This window comes from Neodiprion pinetum, chromosome 1 (genome assembly GCF_021155775.2).
Source record: "Neodiprion pinetum isolate iyNeoPine1 chromosome 1, iyNeoPine1.2, whole genome shotgun sequence".
NCBI classification, from domain to species: Eukaryota; Metazoa; Arthropoda; class Insecta; order Hymenoptera; family Diprionidae; genus Neodiprion; species Neodiprion pinetum.
In genome coordinates, this window is record NC_060232.1 from 10851531 (window position 1) to 10865704 (window position 14174).

Sequence of the window (14174 nt, forward strand, 5' to 3'; positions counted from 1 at the left end):
TATTCTATCCACACTTGCGGAGCCGATAAGCCCGTATAAAAAAATCTCCACTTCATATACGACACAAATCTTTACAGAAATTTTCACAGATACACAGAAACGAACACTGAAGAAATCACAATGAAAACTTGAAAAAAATGTAATGTCCCATACCATTTACCCACATGGAACAATTACCTCTAATGGACGTTTAACAAAATATATCAGAAACCATCACGTGCACAATTTTGCCCCATGCCAAAATGACCAAGGTCTGAACAATATAGACTAGACACTCAAGAATGACTAAGTAAATAGTAAAGTACAATAAATGCCGGATCAACTTCGGAGTAAACGAGACGTTAGAATTGCTGGGTGGTTATATAATTTGGAGCTCTCATTTGTGGTGAGAGAGAAGAACCACCATTCGCCACCTCGTGGTTTTCCATGGTACTTTCAATTAAGGCGTGGAGATTCATTGACATCCAATGGATATCATCATCCTCTTTAACGTGGTCGTAGATATTGTCCATTTATGTAGATGTCTATTAGAGACCCACCATGAGTATGAACCTTTTACGAAGCAGTGGATCCTGTATGGATCTCTAACAGATGGAGTGTTTCGTGTGGATAGATCGATGGACGTGGTTGTCATAATCGTCGATTGAATTCCTGCTTTTTATTGTTCGAAAACTCATCTTTATCAGAAATGTTGCGGATACGAAAAGAAAATGAATAAAATATTGACCATTTACTTGCGAATGAGCATCTTCTCTCAATCGTAACAAAAAAGTCTAAAGTTTGATTGAAACTAACGATTTCGCAAACCCAGCAACATTTCACAGCAGATCCATTTATTCGGTATTTTTTTTTTTTTTCGTTTTTGTAATCAGCTTTTGTTAATTACTTTCACCGCGATGTCAAAATGTTTTCCGTGCAACTTCTTGATCTGCCAAACGTTTCTAAAAACGACATACCTCACTCTCGGCTGTCATATCAGTTGTCATAACGATATTAACAAAACGGCACTAAGCTCATGCCGTCAGAATAGCGGGGCTGTTGAGCGCACGTGCGAGCATCAGGCTTGGAAATAGTATTCAAGCAGGGTCGATACGTCGAGACCCTTGATTCCACCAGGTACAGTACCATCCTCGTTGCCAACGGCCATTCCACCTGAAACACACCTTGAGTCGGTTAGTTTCAGCTCCGAGCTCTGCGGACGTATCAGTTCAACCACACAATCTTTGTCACTGTTGACTACGGACAATGTTGCAGCGTAAATGTTTAGATGACAGGTGTGCCATGGCAGCTACTGGCAATCTTCAGGAGGCATCGATAGTCCCGAACGACCGGAAGGGATGTCCAGTCACCGAACCGTGCCCTGATGGGCCGTCGAGAAATCCTTCGGTAGGTAAACATACGAAATCTTATAGGTGATTTGTCAATGGTGTGCAAGTGTTGGAAGTATTTTATTGTTACCGGGTTTTAGGAAAAGGTGCAAGCGCCTCTCTTCAGGAATGCTTGCAGTCAACTTTGTCTTCAGGACATGGTGATGCGATAATCGCCGTTCACTGAAAACGTATTGCTGCATATACTGTCTTAAATTTATATACCTGGGCTGCTGATCTAATGTCCTCAAAGCCGGAACAATACCGTATTACCAAGCACAATTGTTATCTAATTCGGATAAAAATTTTTGGTTGAGTGGTGTCATAGAAATTCAATATCATATTGCAGGTTGTTTCAAGTCCCATTTTAAATGTCCCACCTAGTCTTTCGTTAAAGCCTAATCAAAACGAATCACATAATAAGTAGAGTTACATGCAAAAATTAACAAAAAGTTAGACAAAGACCTCGCGATGTCTTATGTTTGTCATCATCTCTGGCGTGCAATATTTGGATTTCCTGATTTGAAGAGATTTTTTTTTTTTAATCAAAATATTGTCATGGGGCTATAATGTCCCACGACTGCAATTGACTATAGAAAACAACGATATAATTTCACTGAAAATCCAATCCAACAGTGAATCCCTACAAATATATATAATGTTCCTTTTTTAACCTTGTCGAAGCTGCGATGAGTTTCTCTGTAAATGGAGTTTATTGGTTCGTATACCATTACGTTACATTACTTTTTTTTTACATTACGTACTTATATTCGACGTTGAATAAAAATAATATTACCTGTAAATGGAGAAACGACATTGACAGCTTATTTTCCTCTCGTTCTGCCGTTTCTACGTGTGATTCCGCTGATAATAGCTTATGTACTGATCCATCACATGCTCTCGGCATTCTATAGTCTGTATTCGCTCATGTTTACACGCATGTGCTATTGACCGTGAAGCTGCCAAGGGCGCTCATTGTTGTGCGGTGAAATTTCAAATTTGGGAGTGAGGAAGAAATATGATGAGGTGAATATAGGCCTCATCATATTTGTTTACATATATATATATATATATATATATATATATATATAGCTCTAAAGTGATTTTAATTTTTGAGTGTGTTGTACCTTGACGGCATATTATGCTGATCATTCCTCTGTATAATTTATAGTCACAACGAAACGATCCTTGCCCAATGATGGATTTCCTGAAAGGTCACAGTGGCGGTGATGGCGAAAGGCCACCTCTTTACTTCCCGCAACCCGAAGATTCTATACCAGCGAAATCAGACGGCGAAATGGGTCCGATGGGTCCTTGGGCAACTGGGCGCACAGTTTTTACACCACAAGGAGGTTTTACCGGCTTGAGACCGATCTGCGACCGGTATTCGATAACGCAGTTCGGCCCTGGGGAATGGAGAGCGCACAACCAGACCTTCTTCCAAGAGTCCAACAAAATGATACACGATGCTCAGTGAGAATACGAAGTTACCTTCTCTCTCTCTCTCTCTCTCTCTCTCTCTCTCTCTCTCTCTCTCTCTCTCTCTCTCTCTCTCTCTCTCTCTCTCTCTCTCTCTCTCTCTCTCTCTCTCTCTCTCTCTCTCTCTCTCTCTCTCTCTGAATATGATTTTAAGCGATATTTTGTTGCTGTTGGAATTAATGATTCGAGAAGTAACCTTGACCTCCTTGTTCGACAACTATACAGATTGTCGGCCTATAATGGTAGGAATAGTATACAGCGGGTATTCAAAGAATCAGATAGTCAGCAACAGGAGAACAAAGAACGGTTGATGACGCGAGCCGGTGAGGTGTTTAAATGGAAAAGCGAATTGGAACGGGAACTTCAGTTAATGACGGAGGAAATAGATCTACTGGAAGTGGAGTATCGACGAGTAAGAGCGTCTTTGTCAGTTCTGACTATTCCAGAATCGATTGCCGGGGAATTCCTTCAGCTAAGAGCCACGCGACTGGAGCCCGATCTCGTTCGTGACGATGTGGATGCAGAACTGATAAAAGTATAACTTTTCTGTCTCCCAGAATTACTTGTTCTGAAAGATCTGACCAAAAATTCACAACTTGAACGTTATCTGAACTTTAGGAACTTGGCCTGTGCACTGAGATCAGGGAGCTTCTGAGCAGAACTAAAGAACAGATCGAGAGACAAGCCCTTGAACTCAAGGCTGCAAAGACACGGGTAGAATTTGACTGGACCGATAAAAAAGATGCTTATGAAATAGACGCCCAATGCATAGGACTGACCAATGATTCTCCCCTGATTCTATGGAAAGCTGGTGCTGCAAGAATTCCAGGCGAGTAAGTCTAGAGTCCAACGTTAACGGTGATAATTTAACTCTTAATATTTCGGTACGGGATGTACTGTAATTACCTTTTTCTTTCATAGACAATCAACACCTGCTGGTTACGAGCACATGACCCGTGAAGCCCTCGCCCAGGCTGAAACAACGCGGCAAAAATCAGCGACTCTGCGCTCAACGTTAGACTCAATTTATGTGAACTCAGTCCGTGATCTTCGCACTCAAGCTGATCGAGTCGACGCAGCATTGGCCCAAAAAGTTAGCATAACTCAGCAATGCTGCGAACGTCTCGAAAAGGAATTACTCAGGGTGAGAATTTGATAAATCGAGTTATATTGGGAGGATTCCTTGAGGGTGATAAATGTGGACGACGCTTCGCTGGCAGGCAGGTAACTAAAGTTACATCTGGGGTACTTACCGCATGTACGATGTAACTTCGGTTTTCCATCTGCCGGTGAAACGTCGTTCGCATCTTATTCTCAATCAGCCTCAAGGAATCGTCACGGTACGCATATCTGGCAAATATAAGTAAAACGTAAAGAGTTACGTGGAATTTATCAATTTTTTGAAACACAATATTCCTTTTTCTATTTCACGCAGTGTCTCTATGAGATCTCTCAAGTAGAGGATTCTATCCAGAATCTAAAGGATTCCACTAAAAATCTAGATAATACATTGAAAGTTGCCCAGAGTCGCTTGGATAACAGATTACTTCGACGCAATGTTGAAAGTTGTCGCGATGTGCCGCAATTTGGGTAAGCGTAGCTAAAACTGCAACTCAATTTATCGCATGGTCTTTGGTACTTCACCGGTTTTCAACAAAAATTAAATTATCACCGGTTATATAGATTAATCGAGGAGGTGAAAACGCTGGGAGAAAACATAACGATGATGAAGGGCCAGATAGAAAGAGCGGAACAATCGCAGATGGGATTGATCAAAGCTCGCGGCAATTTGGAACGTGAGATAATTGTCAAAAGGAAATCACTCTACATTGACCGTGATCGAGGACAGCTCTTACGTTCCTTTTATCCTTCAGCGGTGGCTCTATCAGGACACTCCTGAGCCTGTGTTCTTGGGTTAAATCATTTTTGATATAAGTCAATTTTACAGAATTTTTAAATCAGTTTTACGATTTTGTTAATTTTTTACATACCAATGTACTATTGTTATACGTTTATTTGAATAGAACTTTTATTTGATGATTCAAAGTCGCGGTGTATTCTCGAATATCTCCTTTCGTATCTAGTCTCTATTGACTTTCGTTCCATGTGTAGTCACCCTTGATTTACATACTAAACCTTGAATCCTCTGTGACCGGAATGTGTGGAGTATGTTGCGTGCGAAAGCTTGTGTTTTGCGGTAAATCCCTTGTACCTTTGTCTGCTCAAGTTGGTTTGGTTTAATCTGACTAAGCTTTAGGCAGTACTGTTTCATTGAAGCTTCCATCCCACCTTCGGCAACGTTTTCCAAAATAACAACTGATTCACTCGATAGCGAATGACACGATGATAATCTTTTTTTTATTTCTCACTCTGAACCTAGTCTATAGTAACAACTTCGAGTTCATCGAAGGAGCGGAGGTTATCTGTTATTCAGCTGTATCGTACAATTTTTGTGTTTTCTCGAACTGATCGTATCATCGCTTTCCATCCACTGTAATTAAATCTAGAACTTACATTAACCGTTGATTGCTGATTATCCTTATTCGAATGGAGATTAAACGATTCTGATATGCTCAGAGGCTTCAACAGCGCTGTCACCTTGTGATAACCACGAGTCATTTCACCAGAGTACCACTTTTTCTGTTTGAATACATAAAATTGCTGCCTGTGAAAAATGCCTGAATCCAATAATTGCTGTGAAGCACAAGGCTTAGATGCAATCACGGCCAAATCACATATGGATGAGTCCATAAAGCCCACAGAACCATCGCTAATTCAGCAGGTGATAGATAATCCCACAGGTGATGGCATTACTGACACCAACTTGCGTGTACCAGAAGGTTGTCCTAGGATAGATCCGTGCCCTGCAAAAGCAGCGATTCAAACTGTATGTCATATTCACAACTTAGTCACAGTTTAATGTTTGTTCGCTTGTTGGAGATTCATTTGTAATAGTCATCACACAATGTAATCATCAAATCACTCACAGCAGGAATGTGAGACGGAGAAAGGTGATGGAGACAACATTGCCCTGGAAAGAGCAAGAAACGCTCCACCAGGTCCTTTGGGCCCGGTACCAACAGGGCATGGAGAAAATGTTCCCTTAGAGTATTGGACGCCTTTGGGGGATCTGACAGGAACTCGTCCGGCAGTCGAAAACTTTTCCTTATCACGATTCAGTCCCAATGAATGGAATGAACACAATAAAAAACTTTCTGCAGCTTGTCACGATGGGATTCAAGTGGCAACGTACGATAATTTCCTTTTTTTTCCTCTTGTCATTTCTATGCATGGAGATTATCTTGAGTCCTTTACATTTCCAAGTAAAGCTCACGTGGGAATTACTTCACTGGTTTGATTTTGCAGGATTAAAGTTAGTTTCGCATTATCTTGACAATACCGCGTTCAAACTCGGAACTTTTTTGATTAACTTCTCACAAGTCATTTTCGATTTTGGTCAACACCTTTCGTTCCTAAGACACTTGGGTATTGACAAGAAAAATTTATATTCATTTATAGGACGGCAGGATTTAATGCTCTCTGTAGCATATCGAGAGCCTATGCCGAAGCTGATAGAAATCAAATGGACAATAACATACGTCTCAGCACGAGGGCTGGTACAATTCATCGATGGACCGTAGAGCTTGAACGTATGATAGCAGACATTGTTGAAGAAATCGACCTAGTGCAAGAAGTAAGAAGAAGAACAATGCGTGGAAAGTCTGTACTGCAGGTAGTGGAAAATATTGGCAAAGACATGATGCGCATACGATGTTTTCGCATGGATAACGACCTCGTTCGTGATCAGGTTTCAGAAGAAGTGACCAAAGTAAAGAAATTGAGCATCAAATTCACGCGTTTGTGAAAAAACTTGCGTGAAGTATTTATCTACCATTTTCATTGCAGGAATTGTCATTGTGCGAGGAAATTAGAGATGTCTACATAAGGTTGTTGGATCAAATAAAAATGCAAATCGAAGAATTAATAACAGCGAAGCGGCGTGTTGAGTTCGACTGGTCGGAAAAAAAGGAAGCTTACGAAATTGAAACGGAATCAAGGGGGCTGGGCAGCCAGTCTGATACTATTCTTTGGAAAGCGGGATCAACCAGAATCCCACCGGAGTAAGTACTATAGGGATCAATACTTCCAAACAACCCGTTCATGGTAACGAAAAGGATATAACCGAATAAAAACCTACAATTGTAGTCAATCATCGCCATCAGGCTACGAATATTCGACAAAGCAAGTACTTGCTGAAGGATACACTGCAAAGCAAAGATCAAGCACACTGCGAGTGAATGTCGACGCAATGATCGAAAAAGCGGTTAAGGATCTTCGTGATCAGGCGGACCGCGTGGATCTTACATTGACACAGCAAATTCAGCTACAAGAGCAAGCTTTGAGACGGTTGGAGGCAGAATTGTACAAGGCAAGTCGCTTTAACGTGTGATCATCTCGCTCCAATTCGTCTATAGTTGATCAAACGTCATTGACGCTGTAAAATATCCGCAGGATTTGCAGCAACTCTCGGACACGGAAACTCTGATCGATGAGATGCACGATGCGTCAAAAAAATTGGACGGTGCGATGAAGTGCGCCCAGACACGACTAGACAAAAGATTACTTCGTCATGGTGTTGAAAATTGTCGTGATGTTCCTCAGTTTGGGTAAGTCAATCAGTTTAAACGAATCTCTTGGTTGATCGCCAAAGCCAACTAAGTACCTCCAGCTGCCATCCACGCAATTGTGAGACAAGCGGCTAAAATGTAGTGATCACACACATTCTTGACCGAAACAGCAACTCTGATGTTAGTGGCACGTTTCAAAGAAACTTCGATTACGCTTAGCTTAGATTACGACGCATACGTTGAACTTGACTCCTCATTGTAACTGAGTTCTCTTCTACTCTTCTACATAAAAATGTGTGTTGGTTCCCGTGACTTTATATTACCGTATTTGCAGGCTTATCGAAGAGGTAAAATCACTTTCCGAGAGCGTGTCTGCTACTTTGGGACAGTTGAAGCGAGCAGAGAATTCGACCAGCAGTTTAATACAGTCAAGACGAGACATAGAAAAGGAAATGGTTGTGAAACGTAAGTCGCTTTATGTTGATCGTGAACGCTGTCAATTGCTCCGAACCTTTTATCCTTCAACTGAAGCTCTTTCTGGTAATTGAGCGACTTAGATTGCGCATACGTTAATCTTCAGCGGAGAATACTTAAATGAAGGTAATTGAAGATACTCTTATTGTTGGAGTCTATCTCGGACGGAGACGTTGTACTGCAGAATTAATATAACACATTTAGACGCCACTTTTTATATGGTGCTCTTACGTTTTGAAGAACCTTTAATTTTTACCGAATACAGTATGAAAATAAAGTACGTTTTTCGTCAAAATAGTAATTTTGAATTAAGATGAAGGTCTCGATTATTTGTGAGTATTTAAGATAAATGATAAACACTTTTTAATAGACGTGCAAAGAGGTTTTCTCATGCTTCTATTTTCTTCTACTTTTTCTGCTTTGTTTGCCTCTGCTTCTTTTTTCAGGTCATAATTGAGATTGAGAATCTTGTTATCGTTCTTTTTTTTCAGTCTTCTCATATCACTGATTTTTCTTTGTGATCTTCTTGCATCTCTTAACTTTTGCCACCACTTGACCTTTTGCTTCTTCTTCATATTTGTTTTCCCCTGCATTTTTCTCTTTATGTCCATTGTACAGCCTATGAAATTGTTTCCTACAGGTCCTGTAATACTCACAGTGCCATATTATGTCTGTGACAGGAGAAGTTATAAGTCAAATGCTCAGCTCGAGATACAAAGTCCGTAGATACTAATTGAAGTCCATTCGTAACTTGAACATTCGATTTGTACTGTAGTCTTTGCTTGTAAGATAAGATTCATTCCAATTAGATCCAAATTCAAAGTTTATGCGATCTGGTGCAAATTTAACTAGCTACGGAGGATCAGAAAGGAACTAAATGTTTCGTTACTGAAACGGTGTCTGTCTTTTTCGCTGACAGATAGAACTGTGATCGTACAATTATTAAGTTACATAAAAATTAGGAATGGTAACCATCTGACGCTAGATGCAACGGCATGAAATCCCTCTCACATATACATATAAATGAATAACAATATTGCGAATACGCGTAATGAAAATTGTCCATTCGTATTAATGCTATCATAGTTTAAAAAAAGTGCTGATTTTAAAACACATGTCAATAACCAATAATTAATAACGACACTTCTAAAAGGAATCGAAAATTCTAGTACGTGGAGTCGACGTAAGATTACTGATTTTGAATATCCGACTGAACTGTATCGATTTGACAAATTCAATCTAAGATAGAAGATTGAAAAAGGTAACTCCTAGTCTGGAATATTAAAAGTTGCCATCTATATTGAGTTGTTTTCATTTACCGATATCCAAATCGTTTAGCTATTCACTGCTGTAAATGCTAGAACGCTACGACATAGTCACGATTACTACTCAAGTAATGTATGTATACGTTACGATTTGAAGAATCCACGTTTCCCAAAGTGTTTGGGCTCCTCGATTACCAGTTATGAACGGCCAGAAGATTGTGGCTCTCTGCAGCATTTTTACGTGGCGACAACTGTCGAGCTGATAAGCGCTGAACCGGTTTTGCGCCTGTAGACATATATTCAAATATATCGAAAATATATGTATACTCGTAATATATTGTAATTAGTAATGATACTACTATAATATTTGAATATTTGTATCCGTTACTACCTTAAGAATAAATAGATAGATCATGTGCAGCTTCTAGGTGGTGAGTATGTCTTCCATTTTCTGGCAATTCGTTGTGGCGGGAACCTTGAATAAGCTGCATATTTTCGTTTTCAGTCCTGTAACAGTAGAATTTTTATGTTAAAAGCTTCAGAATTCACATCATATGTATTTAAATAAATCGTTTGCCCAATATTAAATGCTCGCAATTCATACTTGAAGCTTAAAATTCGCCAAACACATGACGGAACCGATGAAAATGTGAGACAAGCTCGTCCCGTATTAAGGCCGATTTTCAACGAGCGTCAACTTTCCACGACACCGCAATGTATAGACGTAACCGTTGACTAAAGAACATATTCAACTTTCCCGTGAACATCCTACTCGTATTCTATTGGCTGAACATTCGAATCATTTGTATTGATTGTAAACCAGCTTTTACGTTTGAATTTATTCAACACCTATCGATTGTAAGCGTTCGGAAAGTTACGTTGCGATGTCAGTGTGATAATCGCATTTTCCGTGGCGATGACATTGTCTAGATGACTAATCTACGATGCAGTAATGATAATCTATGCACGATGACCACGACGATGACAATCATCAGTACTGTGTCCAACCGTATAAACAAGTGTCAAAAGTGAAACTCATCAGTGAAAACTAGAATTAATTGGAAGGTAAGGTGAAATGTAGTTAAATTATAGAAACCGACTAAGCGTGTCGTTTGTTACACGTTATACAGCGAAATGTCAGACTACTTTGAGGAAATGGGTTGGACACCTTTGAGAGATGGAGAAGCGCCAAATTCTTTCTTGCACATGGCGCGATTGTTGAGAGATTTTGGAATGTGGGATGAGCTGGGACTAGGAGAGCGACTCCCTCCTCCGGCTTCGAAAGAGGCAATTTCCAATCTGAAGGATATTAAATTCGACGGAAATTGCCAACAGTGTACCGTGTGCTTAAAAGATTTCGACGCTGCTAGTTCAATTAAATCAATGCCATGCCGTCACTCGTTTCACAACGAATGTATTACACCGTGGTTAAAAAAGGTAGGCATTATCGAAGATTTGAAAATATTTGTTATAAAAACAACATTTCCGACTCTCACGAAATTATTTCAATACCAATACGATTGATAAATTTGAATTCTATTATTTCAGACCAATTCCTGCCCGTTGTGTAGGTATGAATTACCTACGGATGATGAAGATTATGAACTGTATAAAAAGGAGAAGAAACGTGCCGTGCAACGCGAAGAGGATGTCAAGTCTTTGCATAATTCAATGTTTTCCTAACGATTGGATTTTGAATAAATGCATTTACGTATGCATATTATTTCATGAGGCACGGAAATTTTTATGATTCAGCGTATTATAGGGTACAATGTTTCTGTAAAATAAAATCTGTAAAGTTAGTCTATATATTTATGCGCGTATAAGTCTGTTAACATACTTAATATTCGTATTGTATATTTGATACACTTCTTAGATTCATCTTACTCCACGATCTTCAATATCTATTCTAGGTATAATTTAATTATCTTTGAAACAGTGCAAAAACCGGTTTTCTCATGATGGCTGATTAAGATTATAGGTATGTGTACAATACTTGCGATACCCGTTGGATTTTTCACTGAAACTCAATAGAAACCCTAAAACCAACCAACTCAGAAGGTTTTAAAACAAGCATTTCAATTTTCGGCCACTTATTTATCGTGTTTTTGTTTTAAACCTTTTCATCTTTCAGCTTAATAGTAAAATATGCACAGCACAATAGAATGCGAACTGGTTTGTTGAAATTGTTTATTGCGTGCTTTTAAAAAGCGAATAGATGAATTGATCATTTTTGAAAAATTAATGCTGAGGAATATTCATCACTAGTTTGAGATTTTATGAGTTAATTTTTTCATCTGATCCAGCACTCAAATAACCCTTTCATGTGCCGTACACGTTTACCAAATTCAAAATTTTTCAAACTTCGCGGAAAATTGTGAAAAACCTGGAAGTGTAACCCGAAGTTATATTATAAGCCAAAAACCGATGCAATGAAATAAATAAAACCTGACGACTTACTATGGAGAGTATAAGAATTGTGCTGGTAAGTTATGTACGAAAAGGTAAGTATAAAAAATTAAAACTTTTCGCAGGGTGATTAATTTTAACGCCATGTACAGTTGATTCTAATACTCAGTGATGAATAAGAATTCTCGACCTCGTATGTAATCTATTATAGAGTCTTGGTGATCGGTCAATTAAGAAAACGTATTTTTAGTTAACGTTTCGACTCGGATATGGGCCCTCCTCAGAACGATTTATTTTTTTAAACTGTCAAAAATAACAAAAAGATTTTTGTAAAATAAATAATAGTACTAGAAGTAATCAGACTTAAATATTGTAGATGTAATACTCTTAGAGCTACTATATATTGTTGATAGTAAGAACCTTATGATTAATTGAAATAAGGATGTTTTTGAGTGTTATTTACCTTTTGAATTAAGTAAGTGGACTAAGATGTAGTCGAATTCACAATTACAATTGGTGGAAACAGTGTTCTTTTGAGTGACGGTAGACAATGTCAATCTTCAAGTTATTTTATATGTGGGAGTTAATAGTTGGTAGTCATTAATTAAAAAGATTAAAGAACTATGTTTCTTCACAGTCAGTATGTCATTGTGTTAAAAGGTTATTAAAGAAGGTCTTTTTAGCAATGAAATTAATTCACAGGTGTCAATGAAGTGGAGGTAGGCTCTTTATAATTAAGTTCTACACGTCTAACGAAATATTGTTGGTTGAACCAATTGTGTCAACAGGTGAATAACGACTGATGGGAGAAAACAATGTAATCCAGAGTGAAGGTGAACCTATTATAAACAATTATACAGAAAAACAATAAATATTTTGTAAGAAAAGTTATGTAGAAAGGACTGTATAATGGGGACAAAAAAATTTTTTTTTATGTAGTTAAGGTTAAACAATATTTGTTGTGTGGGCGGAGATTAGAGGTTTGTAAATATTACTTAAATGTTCAACATCTTGTCTAAGATTAACAGAATTGGTATGACCTACAATGTTGCACATTTCTAATAACAGTCTTCTATAATAATTGTGTTCTTCACAAAGGATGTTTGTGTTGTCGTATTTAAAAGTGTGTTGTTTATCAATACTATGTTTCGTTAGAGCTGTGTGACGTTCTTCAATCTCATGTATGTTGCGTTGGTGTTCCCTAATTCTAGTGTTGAGATGTCGACCAGTTTGACCTATGTAGACTTGATTGCAGTCATTGCATGGTATTTTATACACGACATTAGATCGTTTGCCCATGGGGATCTTGTCTTTGCCTGTATCAAAAACTAGTTGTAAATCTTTTGAATTTTTTCCAACAAACTTGACATTATATTTGGCGAATAAGCGGTTAAGTGACTCAAAGAGGCCGGATACATATGGGATGGGGATATATGTAGTATCGGGTCTATTGTTATCTTCAGCGGGAGCAGAGTCAATATTATTGTCAAGTATGTTGTTGATGTAGGTGCGTTTCGTGGAAAAAAAAAACCTGTCACTCATATACAATGTACTAAGATGGAACGATTACCCTCATGGCCTATTACACCAACAAATTAATAAGAGACGCACCTACATCAACAACATACTTGACAATAATATTGACTCTGCTCCCGCTGAAGATAACAATAGACCCGATACTACATATATCCCCATCCCATATGTATCCGGCCTCTTTGAGTCACTTAACCGCTTATTCGCCAAATATAATGTCAAGTTTGTTGGAAAAAATTCAAAAGATTTACAACTAGTTTTTGATACAGGCAAAGACAAGATCCCCATGGGCAAACGATCTAATGTCGTGTATAAAATACCATGCAATGACTGCAATCAAGTCTACATAGGTCAAACTGGTCGACATCTCAACACTAGAATTAGGGAACACCAACGCAACATACATGAGATTGAAGAACGTCACACAGCTCTAACGAAACATAGTATTGATAAACAACACACTTTTAAATACGACAACACAAACATCCTTTGTGAAGAACACAATTATTATAGAAGACTGTTATTAGAAATGTGCAACATTGTAGGTCATACCAATTCTGTTAATCTTAGACAAGATGTTGAACATTTAAGTAATATTTACAAACCTCTAATCTCCGCCCACACAACAAATATTGTTTAACCTTAACTACATAAAAAAAAATTTTTTTGTCCCCATTATACAGTCCTTTCTACATAACTTTTCTTACAAAATATTTATTGTTTTTCTGTATAATTGTTTATAATAGGTTCACCTTCACTCTGGATTACATTGTTTTCTCCCATCAGTCGTTATTCACCTGTTGACACAATTGGTTCAACCAACAATATTTCGTTAGACGTGTAGAACTTAATTATAAAGAGCCTACCTCCACTTCATTGACACCTGTGAATTAATTTCATTGCTAAAAAGACCTTCTTTAATAACCTTTTAACACAATGACATACTGACTGTGAAGAAACATAGTTCTTTAATCTTTTTAATCAATGACTACCAACTATTAACTCCCACATATAAAATA

The 14174-nt window shown here is 38.2% G+C and overlaps 3 protein-coding genes and 1 long non-coding RNA gene across 5 annotated transcripts; 3 read left to right on the forward strand and 1 right to left on the reverse strand.

The window, feature by feature from the left end:
- The first annotated feature begins 2513 nt into the window (after positions 1-2513).
- LOC124212433 (Tektin A) lies at positions 2514-4854 on the forward strand. Its single transcript, XM_046612453.2, has 6 exons — positions 2514-2840; positions 3072-3381; positions 3465-3679; positions 3768-3990; positions 4282-4436; positions 4530-4854. Exons 1-6 carry the CDS (start codon positions 2563-2565, stop codon positions 4744-4746), a joined length of 1398 nt encoding a protein of 465 aa, XP_046468409.1. The 5' UTR covers positions 2514-2562; the 3' UTR covers positions 4747-4854.
- A 666-nt stretch (positions 4855-5520) lies between these two features.
- On the forward strand, positions 5521-8068 carry LOC138190875 (tektin-4-like). Its single transcript, XM_069135415.1, has 8 exons — positions 5521-5733; positions 5839-6095; positions 6366-6675; positions 6753-6967; positions 7053-7275; positions 7359-7513; positions 7809-7939; positions 8055-8068. Exons 1-8 carry the CDS (start codon positions 5521-5523, stop codon positions 8066-8068), a joined length of 1518 nt encoding a protein of 505 aa, XP_068991516.1.
- Positions 8069-8136: 68 nt separating this feature from the next.
- LOC124212477 (uncharacterized) lies at positions 8137-12222 on the reverse strand. Of its 2 annotated transcripts, XR_006881660.2 has the most exons (3): positions 12086-12222; positions 9605-9720; positions 8137-9499 (listed from the first exon to the last, which is right to left on the reverse strand). It is a non-coding gene; the product is annotated as an uncharacterized lncRNA (long non-coding RNA). The 2 variants fall into 2 exon arrangements; XR_011176276.1 differs by lacking the exons at positions 8137-9499; positions 9605-9720 and adding an exon at positions 11585-11925 and having other exon boundaries at positions 12086-12219.
- Positions 10123-11022, forward strand: LOC124212458 (E3 ubiquitin-protein ligase RNF181-like). Its single transcript, XM_046612508.2, has 3 exons — positions 10123-10278; positions 10344-10650; positions 10762-11022. The coding sequence occupies exons 2-3, from the start codon at positions 10348-10350 to the stop codon at positions 10894-10896; spliced, it is 438 nt and encodes a 145-aa protein (XP_046468464.1). The 5' UTR covers positions 10123-10278; positions 10344-10347; the 3' UTR covers positions 10897-11022.
- Positions 12223-14174: the final 1952 nt, after the last annotated feature.